The 19,806-nt window shown below is 28.1% G+C and overlaps 1 protein-coding gene across 2 annotated transcripts in view; it reads left to right on the plus strand.

Annotated features, from left to right (window-relative positions):
- LOC112694437 (neuroglobin-1-like) overlaps positions 1-19,806 on the plus strand; it is a 130,243-nt gene that overhangs the window by 65,742 nt on the left and 44,695 nt on the right. The window contains exon 3 of one of the 2 annotated variants that reach the window (XM_025569898.1): positions 17,039-17,143. The exons of the other annotated variant lie outside the window; for it this stretch is intronic. Within the exon in view, the coding sequence (XP_025425683.1) occupies positions 17,039-17,143 (105 nt within the window). The remainder of the gene's footprint in view (positions 1-17,038; positions 17,144-19,806) is intronic. 2 annotated transcript variants of the gene reach the window in all.

A 19,806-nucleotide genomic window follows, 5' to 3' on the forward strand; every position in this document is an offset into this window, starting at 1 on the left:
TTTCAACAATTTTCGGATGACCTTACCTAGGCAAGTAAGAGCATTCCCACGGTGCGTGCACTAGACCAAGCAAGCGTATTTAACGCGCCGTGGGAATCCGCCTTTACGCAGTAGACGGACACCGCAAGACAAAAATAACATGAAACGACTTTACGTTATCATTGACTTGATATTATGTACTTGCAATTATGTACTAGCATTGTAATTGTGACATGATTCGTAAACGAATTTTCCACAATACATAAGTACCGAAAAGAATCGTTGTGGATTTCCCCAAGACGAATATTGTATAAGCGATACGTTTAATACCAATACATGTACGTCAAGTGTCGGTGGTATTTATTTTTCATACACATCTTTGACATCTCAATTCAATGGGAGGACGGAGGAGACAGTCGATTTATCTGCGAAAACGAAAACACAAAAGAAGATTCATTACCGCACATTTTCCCAGTTGAATTCGTCGTTTATCAAATGATACTGTTTACGTTCATCTGGCCAAGTTTGCGGCGTACGGAATAAAATCATAGTACCCGTCCGAAAGTCTAAATGATGATCGAAGTATATCGAAAACAGTTTTCCATTATTCTCAAAATCAATGTACCGGAAAAGAGCTAAATCGTCTTAAGTAATTAATATACGCACGTGCAATGGTGTTGTTCTCAATCTTTGAAGTAGTATCCATTTAAGATGACTGTATATTTTTATTTTATTTTATTTAATTTCAACAATGGTTTTTACTTGTGATTAATATTGCTCTGTATTATTTTCTTGTGAAATAGTTATCCGTTTTTTGTTATTTTTATTCCAGTATAACAATAAAAGTGCGTTTATAATCTTGTGTTGTTGTTAATACAGTCTGCCCTAAATCTCTTCCCTTTTGGGCAGTTTTCCTTCGATACTTAAGGTACAGTTCCAGTTATTTTAATCTAATCTACCAACATTACGGTTCGAACTTTGAGTTTTCGTGCTGGTGTGTGTCAGCCAGTTATCTCGGTTCTTATTACGGCACGTGTCAAGGTCGTAGATCGTATTATCTGGGTAAAGATATTTGTACCGGGTGCTTAATAATTTGCCTACCCACATCGTTACGGCGTTTGCTTATTTTTTTCGCCTATTATTAGCAGTAATACATTCATTATGGTTCCTGCTACTTCCGAAACATCTGTAATAGAGCTCGGAAAATGGACTAAGCCCATGCTTATTGATTTTATTCTAAATAAAACACTTCCTTCGGGTGTAAAGGTAAGTGACAGTCTGCTGTCGCACCTCAATACCAACAATTTAGGGCCTGAATCATCGGATAATACAGTCGATGTTGCCACTATATTAAAGTCAGTCGTAATTGAACTAAAAAATATTTCAGAAAGTAATCGGTTGATTAACGTCAAATAAAATAGTATTACGGACCCTAATTCTAATGAAATATCTCCCCGTGATACATTTTGTCAAGCAGTGAAACACGTACCTACAATTTCGACATGTCCAGCTTCAACTTGTGTACATGCGTCTGACCGTACCAAGTTTATTGTTGGTTCTGGTACAATTATCTCCTCTGCCTTATCTGCTGCTCCGACTCAGAAATTCTCCGATCTATTTGTCTCTCGGTTAAACCCTACTGCCACTGCCGATCTGCTTAAATCTAAATTGTTCTCCGGATTTGAAGACATCACAGTGACTCAGATGGTTACTAAGGATCCAACATACGCATCATTCCATATTCACCTGCCGCTTGATAAACTCCAGGATGTTCTTGAACCTTCATTTTGGCCCGATGGAGTTATTGTCAAGAGATTCTGGGATCGTCTTCAACCAGGTATGATCTTAAATTCTAAAAATTCAAAAAACTAAGCCACCATGGCGTTCAATTGTCACTTGGATTCTATCAAAACTGCCGTGGTCTTAGAATCAAATTACCGTGTTTTAAATGTAATGTGTCTTTGTTTAATTATATTTTTATTTGTTTATCTTAAACTTGGTTAAGTGACAGTTTTTTTTGATAAAGAATTAGGTTTAATTAGTTATGCTGTATTCAGATGTGATCGTAATAGTGATACTAGTAATTTTTATAGAGGTGGTGGTGCTTTCATTGCCATTCGTAACGATATAGTTTGTGAATTATTACCAACCACAGCCTATACTGTTGAGCATTTATTTGTAAAATTCCATGTACAAAATGTTACCTTTGTAGTTTGTTCCGTTTATATCCCTCCTAATAGTCCAGTTCTCGTCTATGAGCCATTTATGTCAGCTGTCCAAGCTACTATCTCTCTCAATCGTGGTTTTGTATTCATAATTTGTGGTGACTTTAACCTACCTGATACCTCATGGTCTAATTTATTGTTCATCTTCAGGCCCTAGAGTGCAATGCGTTCCCAAAATATTTGCTTTTAATAATTTTTTCCAGCTCAATGGGGTTTCGAATCATTTTGGGGGAATCCTTGATCTGGTGTTTTCCAACAACTGCAGTGTTTTGGTAGAAAAATCTGAAGTTGTCTCTATTCCTTGTGATCCTTATCACCTTGCGCTTGTAATCAAATTTCCCTTAGACCGGGACCATCCACTTCTTAACAACTCCCATAAATACTTATTTATTTACTTAATTACTTAATTTTCGTCGTGCATGCTATCCAGACATATGTTCTTTTCTTTTGTCTTTCAACTGGTTTGAAACTATTGTCTCTAGATGTGGATCAACCAACCAACGCATTGTATGATGCTCTGCATTTCTGCGTTCTGAATTTTGTTCCAGAGGTCAGTTATAGTCCTTCTAAATTTCTTCTGTGGTTTTCTAAAGACCTCAAATCTATAGTTATTTTTAAAAAGCGGGCGCATGCCAAATATAAAGTTTCCCACTGCCCCAGAGATTATAACGAGTTTTCTAATCTCCAGGCACGCTATAAATATGAATACAAAAATTGCTATAAATCGTTCATAGCTCAAACTGAGTGTAAGTTAAAAACCAATCCTCGGTCTTTTTGGGACTTTTTCCGGAAAAATAAACCCAGTGATGGGATTCCATATACAGTTCATTTTGATAAAAAGATTGGTTCTGGCCCTGAATCAGTTTCTAACCTCTTCTCTTCTTATTTTAGCACCGTTTATGCCACTCCCTCTTCCAGCCAAACTCGTGATACTTCCTTTTCTCATTTCAACCTACCAAGTAATTGTTCCTTTACCACCAATGATGTTGAACTGGGTTTGTCTATGTTAAAAACTTCAAAGTCGGCTGGTCTTGATGGTCTGCTAGGGACGTTTTTATATAACATAAGATCAGCTCTCTGTTTTCCTTTATGGTGGATATTCCATCGCTCCCTCGACATAGGAACATTCCCATCTATGTTAAAGATTAGCTCAGTTACGCCTGTATTTAAGACTGGTGATAAAACTGATGTAAACAATTATAGGCCTATTACTATTCAAAATCATATTGCCAAAATCTTTGAGCTGCTTGTCCTGAAGAGTATTCAGCCATAAGTGAATTCTATATTAGTTGATGAACATAACGGTTTTAGGCCTAGCCGTTCTGCTACTACGAATCAGATAGTTTTTCATAATTTCATATTGGAGGCCATTGAAAACCGAACTCAGGTGGATGTTATTTTTACGGATTTCTCCAAAGCCTTTAATCGTGTAGACCATACAATACTAATTGAAGTTCTATATAAAGCTGGATTTGGGGAGCCCATTCTATCTTGGTTCAAATCTTATTTATCTGATAGGATCCAATATGTAAAAGTCCTAGGTTGTAAATCTGAAGCAGTCTGTGTACCTTCAGGTGTCCCTCAAGGTGGGCACTTATCCCCTTTGTTGTTTTCTCTATTGGTTAATGGTCTAAAACAGATTATCCTTGATTCTATGTTCCTTATGTTTGCTGACGATTTGAAAATCTTCAGGATAATTGAGTCAGTAACTGATTGTATAACCCTCCAGAATGAGCTAGATGCTCTTGTTTTGTGGTTCAATTCTATGGGACTAAGCTTCAATGTAGGTAAATGCCATTCTATGTCTTTTGCCCGGAGCAGTAATATTATTCACTACACGTACTTGATAAACTGGTCAAGCATTAATATTGTTACGAAGAAGAAAGACTTGGGTATTTTTTTATGTCTAAATCTCGATTTTCATTACCATATTGAGGTTGTTTGCTGTCGTGCATTGAAGATGCTCGGTTTTGTCACACGCACTTCAAAAGAATTTAGGCTATCTAATTCTCTCAAAGCTTTATATTGCTCCCTTGTAGGCCTCTTTTAGAATATTTTTCCGTTCTTTGGGACCCTTTTACGGCAGCAGACTCTTCTTGCATTGAGAGGGTCCAGAGGCGTTTTTGTTCTTCGGCGTCATTTATTCTACAAATTCCACATCCACCACATAATTATAGGCCAGTGATGAACAAACTTGGACTCTTGTCCCTGGCAGATAGAAGAGTTGATGCTAACTTGGTATTTTTGCATAAGCTGATTGACGGACGTGTGGACGCTCCATTTCTCCTTTCTCTAATTAATTTTAAAGTTCCCTCTCACATAATAAGGTCTAATTCTCCTTTTGTTGTTCCTTTCCACAGCACCAACTATGGTAGAAATAATCCCATTCATCGTATGATGCGCATTTGTAACGAGCACCTATGCTTCTCTTAAAAATTTTTTATTTGTATTCTTTATTTTTATTTGTATATAATCGCCGTATTGTTTGGCGTTTATCTATTAATTGTTATAATATTCATTATCATTACTACAAATTGTGTTGTACTATTGAGCTCCTAGCCCGTTCATTCATATAAATAAATAAATAAATGTTGATGAACACACTGTAAACGTCATTGAAAGCGTTTATTAACTATTAACGTGATTTTTTTTTTATTCTTATCCATAATATAAATTTCATCGGTGTAACATCAAGTTCAAGTGAACTATAGTTAATGTCATCCAGAGAAATCGTAAAATGTGTGGAAACCCTTTACCATCTTTATTATTGCATGGCAGTGATCTCATTTATCGCATACGTCACTATTCGGTAAGTATTTGGTAAGTAATGGTAACATATCAGTAAAAAAAAAAAACACGAAATCCTTTAAACAGTTCCACTCCACAAAAATGCCATGTTGCTGAAGCAGTTTTCGTAAACGTTTGAATACATCTATAATCTATAGGTATGATTCGATACACATATAGAACTCGACGTAACGATGTATTGTTTATTATGAAATGTTTTAATATTATCTTTGTGAACAAATATAAATATTAAAATAGTTATTCTCAAGATATCGAAGCTTTTCTTTGCAAACGTTTGTTCTCGAAATTTTTAAATAACTCACGGGTTTGCGTTCTTAATATTATTATTATTATTATTTTGAATTGAACTTACTTTGATTTTGCATCATTATAGAAACATGTGCAAAATGATAATTTTAATAAAAATATATCCTACAAGAATTAATGAAGAATACAATTTGGTAGTATAATTGTTTTCATAATAATCCTCTGTTTTCATTGTATTTAAAAGCTGTAATGATATTTTATTTTGGATCGCTATTTGTTGAAATTGTCAAATAGCTTTCTGCTATCATGACACTAAAATAATTTATCAGTATTTCAAAACAAAATTAACACATACTAGATACTAATAACACTGAATTTTTGGATTTAGAAAGTTCTTGACTAAATCTTGAACTGAAATATAATATATTATAATATTGTTAATAATGTTATAATAAAAACAAATACAGTAATAGAGTATCTAAATACCATAGATAATAATTATTTTAAACTTGAGGAATTCATAATTCTAATTTAATAGAATAAAACAACAAAAAAATGTTATTCTTTGAAATAAAATTATGTATAATTTAATAACGTAGTTTAATAAAGTGGTAAATTATGAACGCAATTCTCAGATTGAAAATAATAAATTAAATTATTGGTAGATGTGAATGTCATGTTTTAATGGATAATAGTTTTATAAATAATATCTGAAATATAGTTAAATTTTGTTAAAAATTCTCATTTCGTAAGTTACAAAATGAATCACTTCATAATTTTCCATTAATTTTTTCGAATTATCCTAAAGAGGAATTCCAAATATGACCTATTTACCGTATAAGTGTCAAATTTTAAATTTTCAAAAGTGTAGGGTAAAAATATTGAAAAAATATACTTCAACGTAAATACGGGCTACACTACCACATTAATTGAATTTTTTTCTAAAATCACTTCAGAACATAAGTTCTCGGTACAAAATAATAATAAATTATAGTAAATCGTCTAATATTTTTTTTATAAAATAACTTTTATCTTATTTAATGCGAGTGCTTATACCATATGTGAATATTTTACAATACTAGAATATTTTTTCCAGGTATTATAAAAAATAAATGTTATTTTACAAATCATAATTCTTGAACACTCCATACATCTATATATTTTTAAAGGGATTTTATTAAAAAATATTTTACATTCCCAAGATAAATATTCATTGTTTTTTATTTGCATCGTTAAATATATTTATCCTGCGGTTTTGTCAACATACGAAGAATATTTAAACTAAATAGTTTAAATATTCTTCGTATGTAAAAGCTCCTCTTTTCAAATTTAGTTAGCTGTTCGAATATGATTACAATTTGTCAAATCAGTATTGTTCACGTACTCCCTTTTCACGTATTTCCTATTTCACGTACATAGTCCCTTAATCACTCCAATATCACATCACATGCTAATTACTAACGCAAATTGTGGTGTTTACAGCGGTTGAAAATATTTCAATAATCCATTGCAAATGTTCCCTTTCGAATAGTGATAAAGATCCTAATTTTCACTTTAAGACGTACCTCTGCACAGACTCGCAGTGCATGAATTAATACACTTTCGTATCATACCCGAGTACGGTAAACAATATTATCGGTATGTACATTGCATACAACCATAAAGTTTATTAATTCCGATAGTAAGTAGATTCGGGTCGGTCATAGCACTTTCGGTGATGATAATACTCCAGTGTTATACCGACCGTAATAATTCACACAGTGTATGGTAGTTATTAGCGTTGTTTTTATTTTTATTCGCGTCTAAGCACTGCGTATTTTATTATAATGATTTTCATTACATGTACTAAATCCCATATGTACATTATTCATGTGTGTGTGTTTGTGTGTGTATGTGTATATACATATATAAACATATAAATGTATATATGTTATTATAGTGCCGAGTAACAGTATTTTAGTTTAATATCGTTGTAATACAGATATAAGATCTGTGGCATCCGGTGAGCGTTCGATTGGATGGATTTAAAGCCTTGTGCGTACATCGCGCGTGCATAAATATATATATACACACACACACACATATGCTTTTCCCGTGTATTTTTATAGCCCGATATTACGTCTATAAGTGTCACGGATTTCAGTTCGGGCAATAAAATCGAAACGTCTTCGAAAACTTTATTGTACCGAGGGCTCTAGCGCGTTATCCCTTCGCGCCGGGTCGGTGGTAATAATGCGTTCTGGCAAACGGCGATCACCGTTAGCAACACGTGCAAGCGAATATTTTCCGGAACCGTATGATTTTCTACGTTTTCGACGCTATTGAAATTCGTGCTAAATGACAGTGTTTTTCTTCTAGAAACCGTTCTCAAGTGTTATGTTATTGCGAAATATTTTAAATGTTGTTCGTCATGTTCACCCCCGCCAATATGGTAATCTCATTTTTTTTTTAGATTTTAAACCCCCATTTAAGGGCTTCTCACGATATAAAATAAGGCGATTAAATATCGTCAATTACTGTGAGTTTTCTTAGTTCTTCATTACCATCATCTTATAAAATTCACTTTTGATTTCTGATTCCAAATGAGAATATATTTTAGTATAATTTGATTCTTAAAATGTAATGGGTTATAACATTATGTTATATACGTCAGGTATTTTATAAACTAATTACTAAATAGATTCTTTGAGCGGTAATCCAAATTGTGCGTTTTAAATACGAACCCGACGATATTAATTAAATTTTGTACTACATAAATAATGTAATATGTTCTGTATATGGTAATTAAATTTAACGGGCCAGAAAAATAAACGTACTGTTGTATAATAATGTTAATTTAAGAAAAAAGCAACAGTTTGTGTAAATCATACAAACGATTTTTATTAAGCTATATTTTACAAAATACAATACATTTTTTAGGTTTTAAAATGAATCAAAATTTTATGGTGTACGCAAAATTATGCTTTAATATATATATACGTATTGATATTATTTATGAATGAATAAAATATAGTCATCTAAAATGTTTGAGCTTGAAATATTATTTGAATGATAACACTATATTTTGTTATTAGATCGAACATTACGTATATTCATTTATATGCAATGTGCACAAGCCTCTCGGGTTCAGACGTCAGCGATTGTATGCCACTGAATTTAACAACATTATTACTGAAGGATGTTTTCTACGGTTTTATGATGTTTAATGTGCATTATATCAAAATATCAATAATTAAATCTATAACAACAAAGATCATCGTTATTAGTAACGTGATCCGCGATATATATGCAGCTTTTTTTTTTTTTATAAATTTAACGTCCATTATCGTAAAGTTAGTTACTTAAAATGTGAAAAATAATGGTTAGTATACAATTTACATTTTAAAATTAGATCAAATGATTCGAATGATATTTTTTAAAATACCATGGACGTAGTGTATATTTAAACTTATATCTTTAGTAAAAATTCATCAAGTAAATAAAAAGTTGCAAAAATTGAGAAGATTAAGAATAAGTGCATTTAAATTAGTATGATACTGTTTTTCATATATGTTAATAAGTTGTTTACTTGAATTTAAAAGCGATAGTGAATCTCATATATAATAATAATAATATAATATGATCCCATCCGTTTTCGATTGAAAATTCTCATCAGACAATGAATATCCGGTTTTTCAAGAATTTACTACATAGTTTTAAATAATAAATTATTCGAAATTTAAATTCAGAAAACGGTCTGTAAAGGAAAAAAGCTCAGTATTATAAATATAACCACCTAAATATTTCTCCAACTTTATGGATATGATTTATTAACATTATGCTATTCATTCCGATTTTTAATTTCGATATTGAAGGTTATAAATCGAAGGTAAATGTAATAAATAAATAATATATGTAGAACTAAGCTAAATGTTATTCTCGTGTATGTAAGAATGTTTCATAATACCCATGGACGCATCCTTTTGGCGCACTTTGCGTTATAATTTTGAATATTTATAATTAATTTTAATTTTCCTTACCTAGCAATAATGTGGAACAATATGAAATAAATATTCGGTGTTCCAATTGATAAAATTACATTTGTTAAAATAATTAGTATAACTATATATTTTATTAGTAGTTTTTACTTTATAGTAGTTAATTTTTAGCAATGTAACTAAATTAAAGTTCGTAGTCAAAACCCAGGATAAAATTGTATTTTCAAAAGTCAAATTTGGCAACGTGGTCATTAGTTATTTTTAGTCTTAATTATAGATACTATAGATAAAAGTCAACAAAAAAAATTATGATTTGCAACTCGAACACAGTATTCATTTATAAATCTATGATTGTACAGTAAATTATTAATTCAGCTAATAATAATTATTTATTTCATGTTACACCATAATATTATGAATAACATTTATTCATAGCATTATAGCAATGCATAATTTTAAATTTAAATTAATTTTATAACGAATTTTATTCGCTGAATGTTACAATGCTAAGGTCAAACTCAAATTTTAATATTAATTTTTCTTTGATCTTATATATTTACAAAGTATATTGATGGTGGATAAAAATTAAATCATTAATTATCCCTCCATAAAAATAAATTACCTAGAATAGTTGGAATTGTATTGACAATAATCGTCATTAGATTTGTGTAGTAAAAATATAATTATTACCATTATTTTAATACATAATTGTCTCTATAATATGTTCATTAGAATATTATCAAAATATAGTTGGCTATTTATTCGTTGCTTCAAAAATTATAATTGTTCTAAATGTTATAAGAATAATACATTTGAGAGCTCGAATATAGTACTGGTATACTGTATTTTCGATTACTCTTATTACGTTTCAAAAGCATATATAATCATCATTTTTAATCTAATTTTAATCTAATGTTGATATATATTGTCAAAAATATTTTAATTTATATGGTAAAAATGTCATTGAAGTACGACGGAAAAACGTTATTGTTGTTATTATGAAAGGATAAATAAATTATACAATTGCTTTGAATCTGAAAACTATAATGAAAAAAATCGTATAGTAAAAATAAAACCAAATAGATAATTGTCACGATTGTAGCCGATTTCGTTAAATGAAAAACCTGATATGATAAATTAGATTTCAATCATATATAAATGTTAAAAATTACTGTAAATAATTTTTTAGTGTTATCATATCTGAACACAATTTTAACGTAACAGTGAACAGAAATCATTAAAATTTTAAAAATATAATAACAATTTTTGTACATAAATATTTGAAAAAAAAACTAATGGAAATAATGACTGAAAAGACGTAATGTTTAAGATATTCGATAGTGTGTGTATTAAGAAACTATAGGTAATTTACGTAAGTATGCTAATTTAAAACGATTTGTAACTATAGTAATATATGCATTAAAGTATAATATATATAGCTTTTATTCGATCTGAAATCAATACCAATAATTTAATCGTCAAATAACACAATTATGCTCATAAAAATTTAACTGGACGTCGCTTGGTGAGTAATATTATTAATTGAGTAAGCACAAAAAGCTCACAATGTTGAGACTTCTATAAATATAATTATATAGATAATTTTCTAGATAGAAATATAAACTTTATCTATTTATTAATCTAGATGTTTTTTTTTTTTTATGTATAATATTTAATTTATATTTTGAGTGCTCCGGGGACTCGGAGATTTTGTTGCGTATCGCCTGGATAGTTGCAACAAAAATATTCGATAATAAAAATATGTTGTTAAAATTAATATGATTGAAAAAGTACTCATACGTTTCCCTCAATTTTGATAAACATTTATACCCCAATTATTATTGACCAAATGTAGCAATTATTTAACGCACATATATGTTAGGTATTTGTGAACTTCATTATGAATAACTATACATAATAACGGCAATTATAGCTCTTTGGCTAATGAATTATAACTAACAATCATCGTCGTTGTCATCGACTATTTCTTGGTAAGAACTATTAAAACCTGATTAAAGATAAACCCTTTGATCCACGCAGAATAGTTCTCTTTTTGTTAATCTTATACTAATAAATTGTAAAATGAAAATAAAAATATATAATAATACATATACTAATATATAATATACAATAAAATGTAAAAAATGGTAATTCGCTAGTATTTTACCAGCATGATCGGTCTTACCACGGAAAGCGTCAACACTTAAATGAGATTCTGAAATAAATATATATTATCAAATTCTTACCTATACTTTTTTATTCTAAACAAACAAAACACTTTAAAATTTGAAACACATTTTATATGCCTCAAACAAATAGGTACATAATGTTTTATTCGTGATAAGCCTGATAACTTTTGTTGTATATTTTGATCTTATTCTTCTCCTTCGCCATTCTCCCATCTATTTGGGGTCAACCGTCCTTGTCCAAAAATTCCACTCGCCTTGATTTCCTACATCTCCTGAACACACATTAACGGCCCTCATATCATTCTCAATCGTATCCAACCATCTATTTTTTGGCTTTCCTCTTCCTCTATTCCCTTTAACGTTCATTTTCATAACAAAACTTACTGAATCTGTTTCTTCTCGTCTCTCGTCTCATCACATGCCCAAAACCATCTCAATATATTTTCTCTCATCTTGTCTACTATTGACGCTACACCAACACTATCTCTCACATATTCGTTCTTTATTCTTTCTTCTCTTGTCACTCCACTTATCCATCTAAGCATTCTCATTTCCGAATTACTCATACTCTGTTCTATTCTCCTATCAACTACCCAACACTCTTTACCTAGAAGAAAAAGTATTTATCTGAGCTCAACACGGAAGGCTCATAATTGACATTTAGACGAAGTACTTAACTAGATATAGTTATTAATTATTAAATATATTGTTTTTCTTATCAAAAATGAATCAATTAAAACTTAAGCCCATTCAATTCGAAAATTAAAAAAAAATGTTTATTTTATTATTATTATTATTTTTACTATTTTATTTGTTGTCCCCGATATACAAATGTAACTTACTTGTTCGTTACGTTTACTTCTCCTACATGTTCTCGATAAATAATGCATTAACCATAAAAATTATGCAAAGTGGTTATCGTTATGTGTACAGGCACATTAAAAATATTAAATAATTAATCTTTTACGATGGAAATTAGGTATTCCATTATCTTTATCAATTATCAAATACTTATTACCGGTTACCGCATATATAATTTTCTTGGCAGAGGAATGGGTGAGCATAATATGAATATTATGCTGATTATAAATTACTAAATTAACATTTTCCTACTACTCCTAAAATGAATAACAACATTTTGTCATTAGAAATCAAATTCACTTGTATTTTTAATTTTATATTATATGACTAGTTCGTTGTTAATGAAATATATGCCATGGCTGTGAAATTCCAATAAAATAAACACTCTTGAATATAACCAAATTGTATTTAATCAACAGTTTTAGGTACTCTATCTAGAGATCACCCTCTCATTGAGTCCAATTGTACTCGTAACATTAAATACTAATAGCAGCCTGTATAGTCGTCATTGACATTAGGTATATTTTTTAATTTAAACATGATGTAGTGTCATACACTGACAGAAAATGCACGCCTCTCGTTAAATTAATTAATTAATTTTTTTCAATTTTTAATGTTTTTTAAATTGTAAAAGACCTGAAATCTAATCAATTTATTCCATTCAACTTAGAATATAGGAATTTTCAAATAACTGAAAAATGTATTAATTTAAAGTGATAGTAGAATATTTCTAGAACATTAAATCAACAACTGTTCATAGTTTTATCCATATGACAGATGTTCGATTCTTATCATGGTCAATTATGACTTCATAAGTTTAATATATCTCTGCACAATATTGCTATAAATTATTTCATTTCTTAGTAGTATACTTTTATCAACATTTTTTTAAATATTTTTAGCAACTATAATTATATTTTATTCTAATTTATTTTTGAAAATACTGTTGATATTTGTATTCAAATAATTATTATTACATTTTGTAAACTATTTAAATGATAAATATCATTACGATAAACAAATTACACAACATAGTTTATCTTATTTATTTTTTATATATATTTAATTTTTATTGAGCTTCAACTGTAAGTTATTCGAGCAATTATATAGATTTTATTATACATAATAATTAAGCAAGTATTATAGTGAGTTAAGAATTAAACATTTCAAATGTATAATTTAACTTGGTTTAGTTTTCACTCTAATAAAATTTATCGACTGATAGAGAATTATGTCGATGATGGATGGTTAGAAAAACAGTGAGTTTTAGTGTCTTAAATAATTTAACATCGTTTTTGCCAAAACTCTTATTTGTATTTATAATATCCATTTTCACTGTTGTATAGGTATTTTCAAGGTATACGTCGTTGTTTATCCATTCAAAAAAACAAAACTTTCTCGTGTTCAAATTCTATTATACTCAGTTTTTCATCAGGTAAACGCGTTCTTTTGCCCCGAATGCCATTTAAAAAAGAAAAAAAATAAGGTCAAGACTAAAGGAAAAATAGATTAAAATAACAAAAAACATGCGAAAAACGCACTTAAAAATAAAGAATGCAAAAATTATCATAAAAAAAATAAAAACATGAGCCCTACCGAATGTCTTTTATAGCGAAATAGGTTTTATTTTTCCGATTAATATAGATGATACTGACGAGAAAAATAATGTAGTCAATATAAATCTATGGCAGAACTGTCAACCCAGGAGACCGATGAAAAGAACTCATTAGGGTCTTTCAGGGGTTTGTTTGTTTTTACACTTTTATGTATATGCCGTTGAATAATTTATAACGGACTACTACTCGCCATCTTGTCATCATATCCTACTCCTGTTTTACTACTATATGTATCCATTCAACACCTTGTGTCAACGAAGAAAACCGGCATGGTAATTACCACCGTCATTTTGGCCAATAAAACCCTCGTCTTAGGTACATGATTTTCCGGAGTCTCCATTATTACTTCACTGGACCCCATTAGAGGGTTACTACTTTATCAACACTTCACCCGCTGACATGAACCTGCCCACTGCAATAATTCACCCAATCCGTTCTGTCTGCGCATTTTATAAATAGTACCTATGCTAGTTTTAAATGTGAAAAAAGAAACAAAGTCACTAACAGTTTCATGCATTACCTTCTATCCTTTGAAGTCTTATTGTCTCTTGACAATCATGGATTATGAGCCTGACAAAGAAGACTGGAAAATTATGAGTATCATTTATTCTATATTTCAGCGTAATATGCAATAAATATTTAATTTTATATGTTGATCAATTTTGTTCGATACCTAGAATGAATCGATTCTTATTATGCTATGAGGTATTTTTTAAGAAGATTAAACCTAAGTTTAATTATGTTTATTATGTTACTAAATAAATAATATTCTAAATAAAAGCTAATAAAAATTAATATAAAAATACAAAGAACTAGAATCATTTTATTTTTAAACTTCTCGAGTCTTAATTATAAATCTAAAATTTAGATTATAATACTTAGTTATTTAATAGTTCAATATTTTAATCAAAATCATCATTTTCCAACCATTCTATTGCATTTTTAGCACCGCATATTAGTAATGTAATGTATATTCAAATTGTTCTATCGTAAACAATTCAAATATTCGAATATCAGTATTGGATGCTACAATACCTAATTCGTTTTATCCGTTTTTCCATGACAAGTTTTTTATACTATTTATAATTAATAAGTAATCCATATCTACACAATAAAAGATAATGTATGTCAATGATTAATACGAGAATATTTCTTATCTTGCAGGTACCTGTTCGTAGTTATTTTACTCGTTATAGTCGATAACTCGTAATAACCATACTCGTTGTTGACGTATATTTTAAAATACAATCATATATGCCTTGTCGGGACCTTACGTTTTGCTTGTTGTAAGCAGTATCTCGTTCTAAGCGATGCTCGCTATAGTGATTTATAGTTTATACAGTATTAATAATAATTTAATTATGATATTCGAGTATTTTGCACAATTTTTATTTTTGTATTTTAATTGCCCTGTCAAATAGTAAATATCGCTGGCTTCAAATTCACTTCTCGCAGGCCTTTATGCACCATAAGTCATATAATATTATTATTAAACGTTTTGTGTTGCGCGAAAACTTAAACGAATAATTTTCGTTACGTATTGTATTGTAGCATCGAATATTCAAATATTTGAATAATTTTCATCACTACCACATATCACTAAAATATGTCATACTATGTACATTTTTTTTTATTTTATATAAACAATAAATTTTAAAGAATAAAAAAAAATATTGTATGTTTATTTTCGTTTTTTATTATTGATTTATCTTTATCAGTAACAAAAATAATAATAATAATAATAATAATGAACGGATGATTAATATCAGTTAATAATAGTTTTATGAAAATTAAAATAAAAATAGCGTTGAGTAGACACATTCCTGGGTTATCATAATTCATCTTACAAAATGTTCGTAAGTTATTCCATAGTATATTAAATTACAATCATTTACTACCAAAAAATTATTACACGATTTAAAATAAATCAAAAAGAGGCGTAAAATGAATTAACATTATGCTATTGTTAATTATTTGTGAAAATGTCTACACACAACAAACATAATTAAAGAAATAAAGAATGTTTCTATTTATTATACATTGTAATATATATCATTCGAGTCGGTAAACAAATAAGATATAGTTAAGGACGAAATAAAAATATCTGTAATATATTTATATTTATAGCTTTGATAACATGCTTACAGAGTACATTTAGGTTGAAAATATAATGAAAATGAAAAAAAAAATGTTAATTTATGTTAAATTCATAATATTATGCTTGGAGAAGATTTTATTATTTTTACTTATTTTTAATATTTTATAAATATATTGTTAAATTTAATGTCTAAAATTGGAGTATTTAATATGATAACTAGAGCGCGGATTTGTATGCACTTAAAAGTATCGAAATATGCCATATAATATGCAGTAAAAATCATGAAAATATGCAAGAATTTTTTATTTATTTAAAATTTATAATTCAACTTACAAAAATTAATTACTTAAATACTTATTATAAAAAAATTTGGGGAATTTTCTGAACTTAATTTATTTTTAAAATTTTATTTATTATTAAAATAAATAATCATATGCATTTCAAGTATATCTTCTATGAAGCCTGTGTCGTTTATCGGTTAACATATTTTTAAAGACTGAAAACGAACCCTCAATGTCAACCGAAGTTATTGGGGCATATTTGAAGCAAGTGGTATGTCGATAATCGACTGACACAGCAAGAGCGATTATGTAATCGATTATTTATTTTATAACTAAATATATATATATATATATATATATATATAAATTATTATTTAATGACTATGAAATTTATTTTTAATTTTTCTACTAGATAAAATATTATTTTATACACTTTTTTTCAAATTTTCACTTCAATATGCAATAAATTTTGAATTTTTTCAAAATATGCAAAAATATGCAATAACCTCTAAATATGCAGAAATATGCAAAAAAAAATTCACCATTAGCTTCAAATTATGATGATTTGTGGAGATAACTGTCAAAAATCCAAAAATATTGAAAGGAAAATAATATGCGATTGCATAGAAATCCGCGCTCTAATGATAACATAGGAATGAAAAAATAAATACAAATTATTTTTAGGTATGATTAATTTTTATACTGAAATAAACATGCCTATATAATTATTAATTATTTATTGACGATTTTTGTTTCAGTCTCTTTGAAACACATCCGGACGTCCAACAATCATTTATGCCGTTCAAAGGAGTAGATCTTGAAGACCTAAAACACAGTAGACAACTAAGAGATCATGCATTAAGGTATTTTAAAGAGTTAATAGAAGATTATTGTTGTGAAATTTTAGATAAAAATATAATAAATATTTAATATTCAAGTTTCTACAGTCTAGTACCATGTTATGTAAATATAACGCTAATCACTATATAATAATATAGTTAAAACTATTAAGTAAATATTCTTAATATACTCATAATAACTATGAAATATGATATACGAATTGAGTCCTGTACATAAAAAAATAAAATGTTTTACAGTATAGTACGATTGAAATATTGTATTTATTGTAATACGTTTTAAGATTTTTTTAAATAAGAGTCTAACTTTTTGTAAGTGAATGCAAACATACGTTTTCACGGATATCGTGCACGTTTGAATGCTGCAATATAAAACACATATGATTAATAACGAATACGTGAATTAATAAATACTATACTATACTAAATATTATATATAATAATATATAAATACGTGAACACGTATTGAAGTCATAATCACATGATAAATTTTAATTTATATAAAAGTGTATAGTATTTACTAATTATAGCATAATAGAAATATATTAATTTTACAAAAAGAAATAATTGCTTCTAATGATTTCTAGAATGTTATCATATATTTCATTGTGATTGAACTATTTTGTTTATTACTTTTTTTTATTAAATTACTGTAATTCGTTATAACATTATTATTTATTTAAATATTGTCAATCAATTTATGAAAAATTGTCTTATATTGCTTTAGAGATTAGGTTTTCTAAAATAAAACATTATTATATATTATTATTATTTAAAGAAAATACATAATTAAGTTATAATTTGGGTTATTGTTTATTAAAATAATTTAATCTATATTTATGATATGAGTAAAACCACCTTACTCTTACGGTTAAGAAAAGAGAATTAAGTTAGTTAAGGCGTAAATACAAGAATAATATTATAAATGCACGGGCAATTTTAATCAACGAATTTTAAGTTTATATGAATACGTGAAAGTGTATACACGTGAAATAAGGAGCAATTTTTTTTAAATGTATTATACAAATACATGCAATACACGACCGGGGTTTTTTTTTTTAATGTTATCTACATGCTGTCACTAAATTTATAAAACACTGTATTGCTACACAGACATAAGGTGTGATGATTGAGAAACAATTAAAAACCTACTTATAGATAAAAATTTGTTTTCTGATGACTATTATATACTATGAAATTAATAAATTTATTTATGGAAATACTTTGTAATAGTTTGAAATTAGAGATTAAAATAATTACAATTTATAAAAGTTGTACTTTAAGTATAATATAATGAATGTTCAGCATGAAATTCATATAATAATTTCCTTTCGCTTTATATTGTTTATCACTTCCGGTTGCGGCAACACTCTTTTAAAAAGTAATTTTTAACTTAATGTGTTTCATCTTACCTCCGATACTCCATAAAACATTTATGTTCTGCTCTGCATGTTTCTTACAACCACACTCAAACGCCATTCCTGAATTTTCTCATTAAATCACTTATCAAGTGTCCAGTATACTTCAGTATCATGCTTTGTTTTCGGTGACCATAGAAATGTTTAACCGATATAATTGTTGTTGGTAATTTTTAATAGAAATATAATAGTTTTCTGGATAATTTGCAATTTGGTCTTAAATGTTATTTATTATCTTATATTAAGTGATAACTTAAATGGATGAATTACTTTATGATTTAGCTTAATAAACTTAGTGAAAATAATTAAATAATTTATAAAATTTTATTTAATAAAGAAAAACAAAAATTTAAACAATATACAGGCAAAATGTATTTTATTCGTGATAACGATCTGATTTTTTAAACATATTTAGATAATATATTCTATACATATTCTCATGTAAAATAATCATAAATTGATACTATGGGTATACAAAAAAAAAAAAAATGTAAGAAGTTATATAGAATGTAACTGTTTTTTAGGTAAACGGCGAAAATATAATGAGTGTATTTTTATGGGAAAATAGTAAAGTTAAACGAAAAAAGACAGTAAAATAAGAACCATATTTTCGACAATGCTAAACAATAGAATATGTTGATAGAAGCCTTTCTGAAGACAAAAGTTATTGTCAAAAACGTTTCAGTCATGGTGCTCAATATATCTTCTATAAAGAGATCCTCTCCATAAACACTAGGGTGTTTATTAAACACGTATAATTTTTACCAAAAAATATGCTGGAAAAGAATGGACTATTAAAGAAAATTATTTCTTTGTAATTTTCTATGAATAACCAAGAGACAGGTATTAATAGTAGCATGGATTTTCTCATGTAAGAAAAAAAAACCTAAAATTTAAAACCATGCAACGGGTAATTTATCAGAACACTAGTGTACATCTGGTATGAAAAATGCTGTAAAAAATATTTTAGAATGTAATAGAAGATATAAGGTTATAAATAAAAAAAATCGCAATTTTTGGGTTTTTCTATTTCGATAACACGGTATATTATATAGCATGAAAAATCTTTACACCAGGAGAAACGTCATAAAAAATATTTTATCCTTTGTAAAAGTAATGAAATATATTTATCAACCTTCAAATATTCATATTAATTAAAATATTTACAATTTTAATTTTTTAGAATTTTGAATTTAAGACCAGAATTAGATTTAAGTTTAAAATTGTTTTCTTGTATTTCATTTTTATACT

The sequence above is a fragment of the Sipha flava genome, unplaced genomic scaffold, assembly GCF_003268045.1.
Source record: "Sipha flava isolate LNK unplaced genomic scaffold, YSA_version1 129_pilon_pilon, whole genome shotgun sequence".
NCBI lineage: Eukaryota > Metazoa > Arthropoda > Insecta > Hemiptera > Aphididae > Sipha > Sipha flava.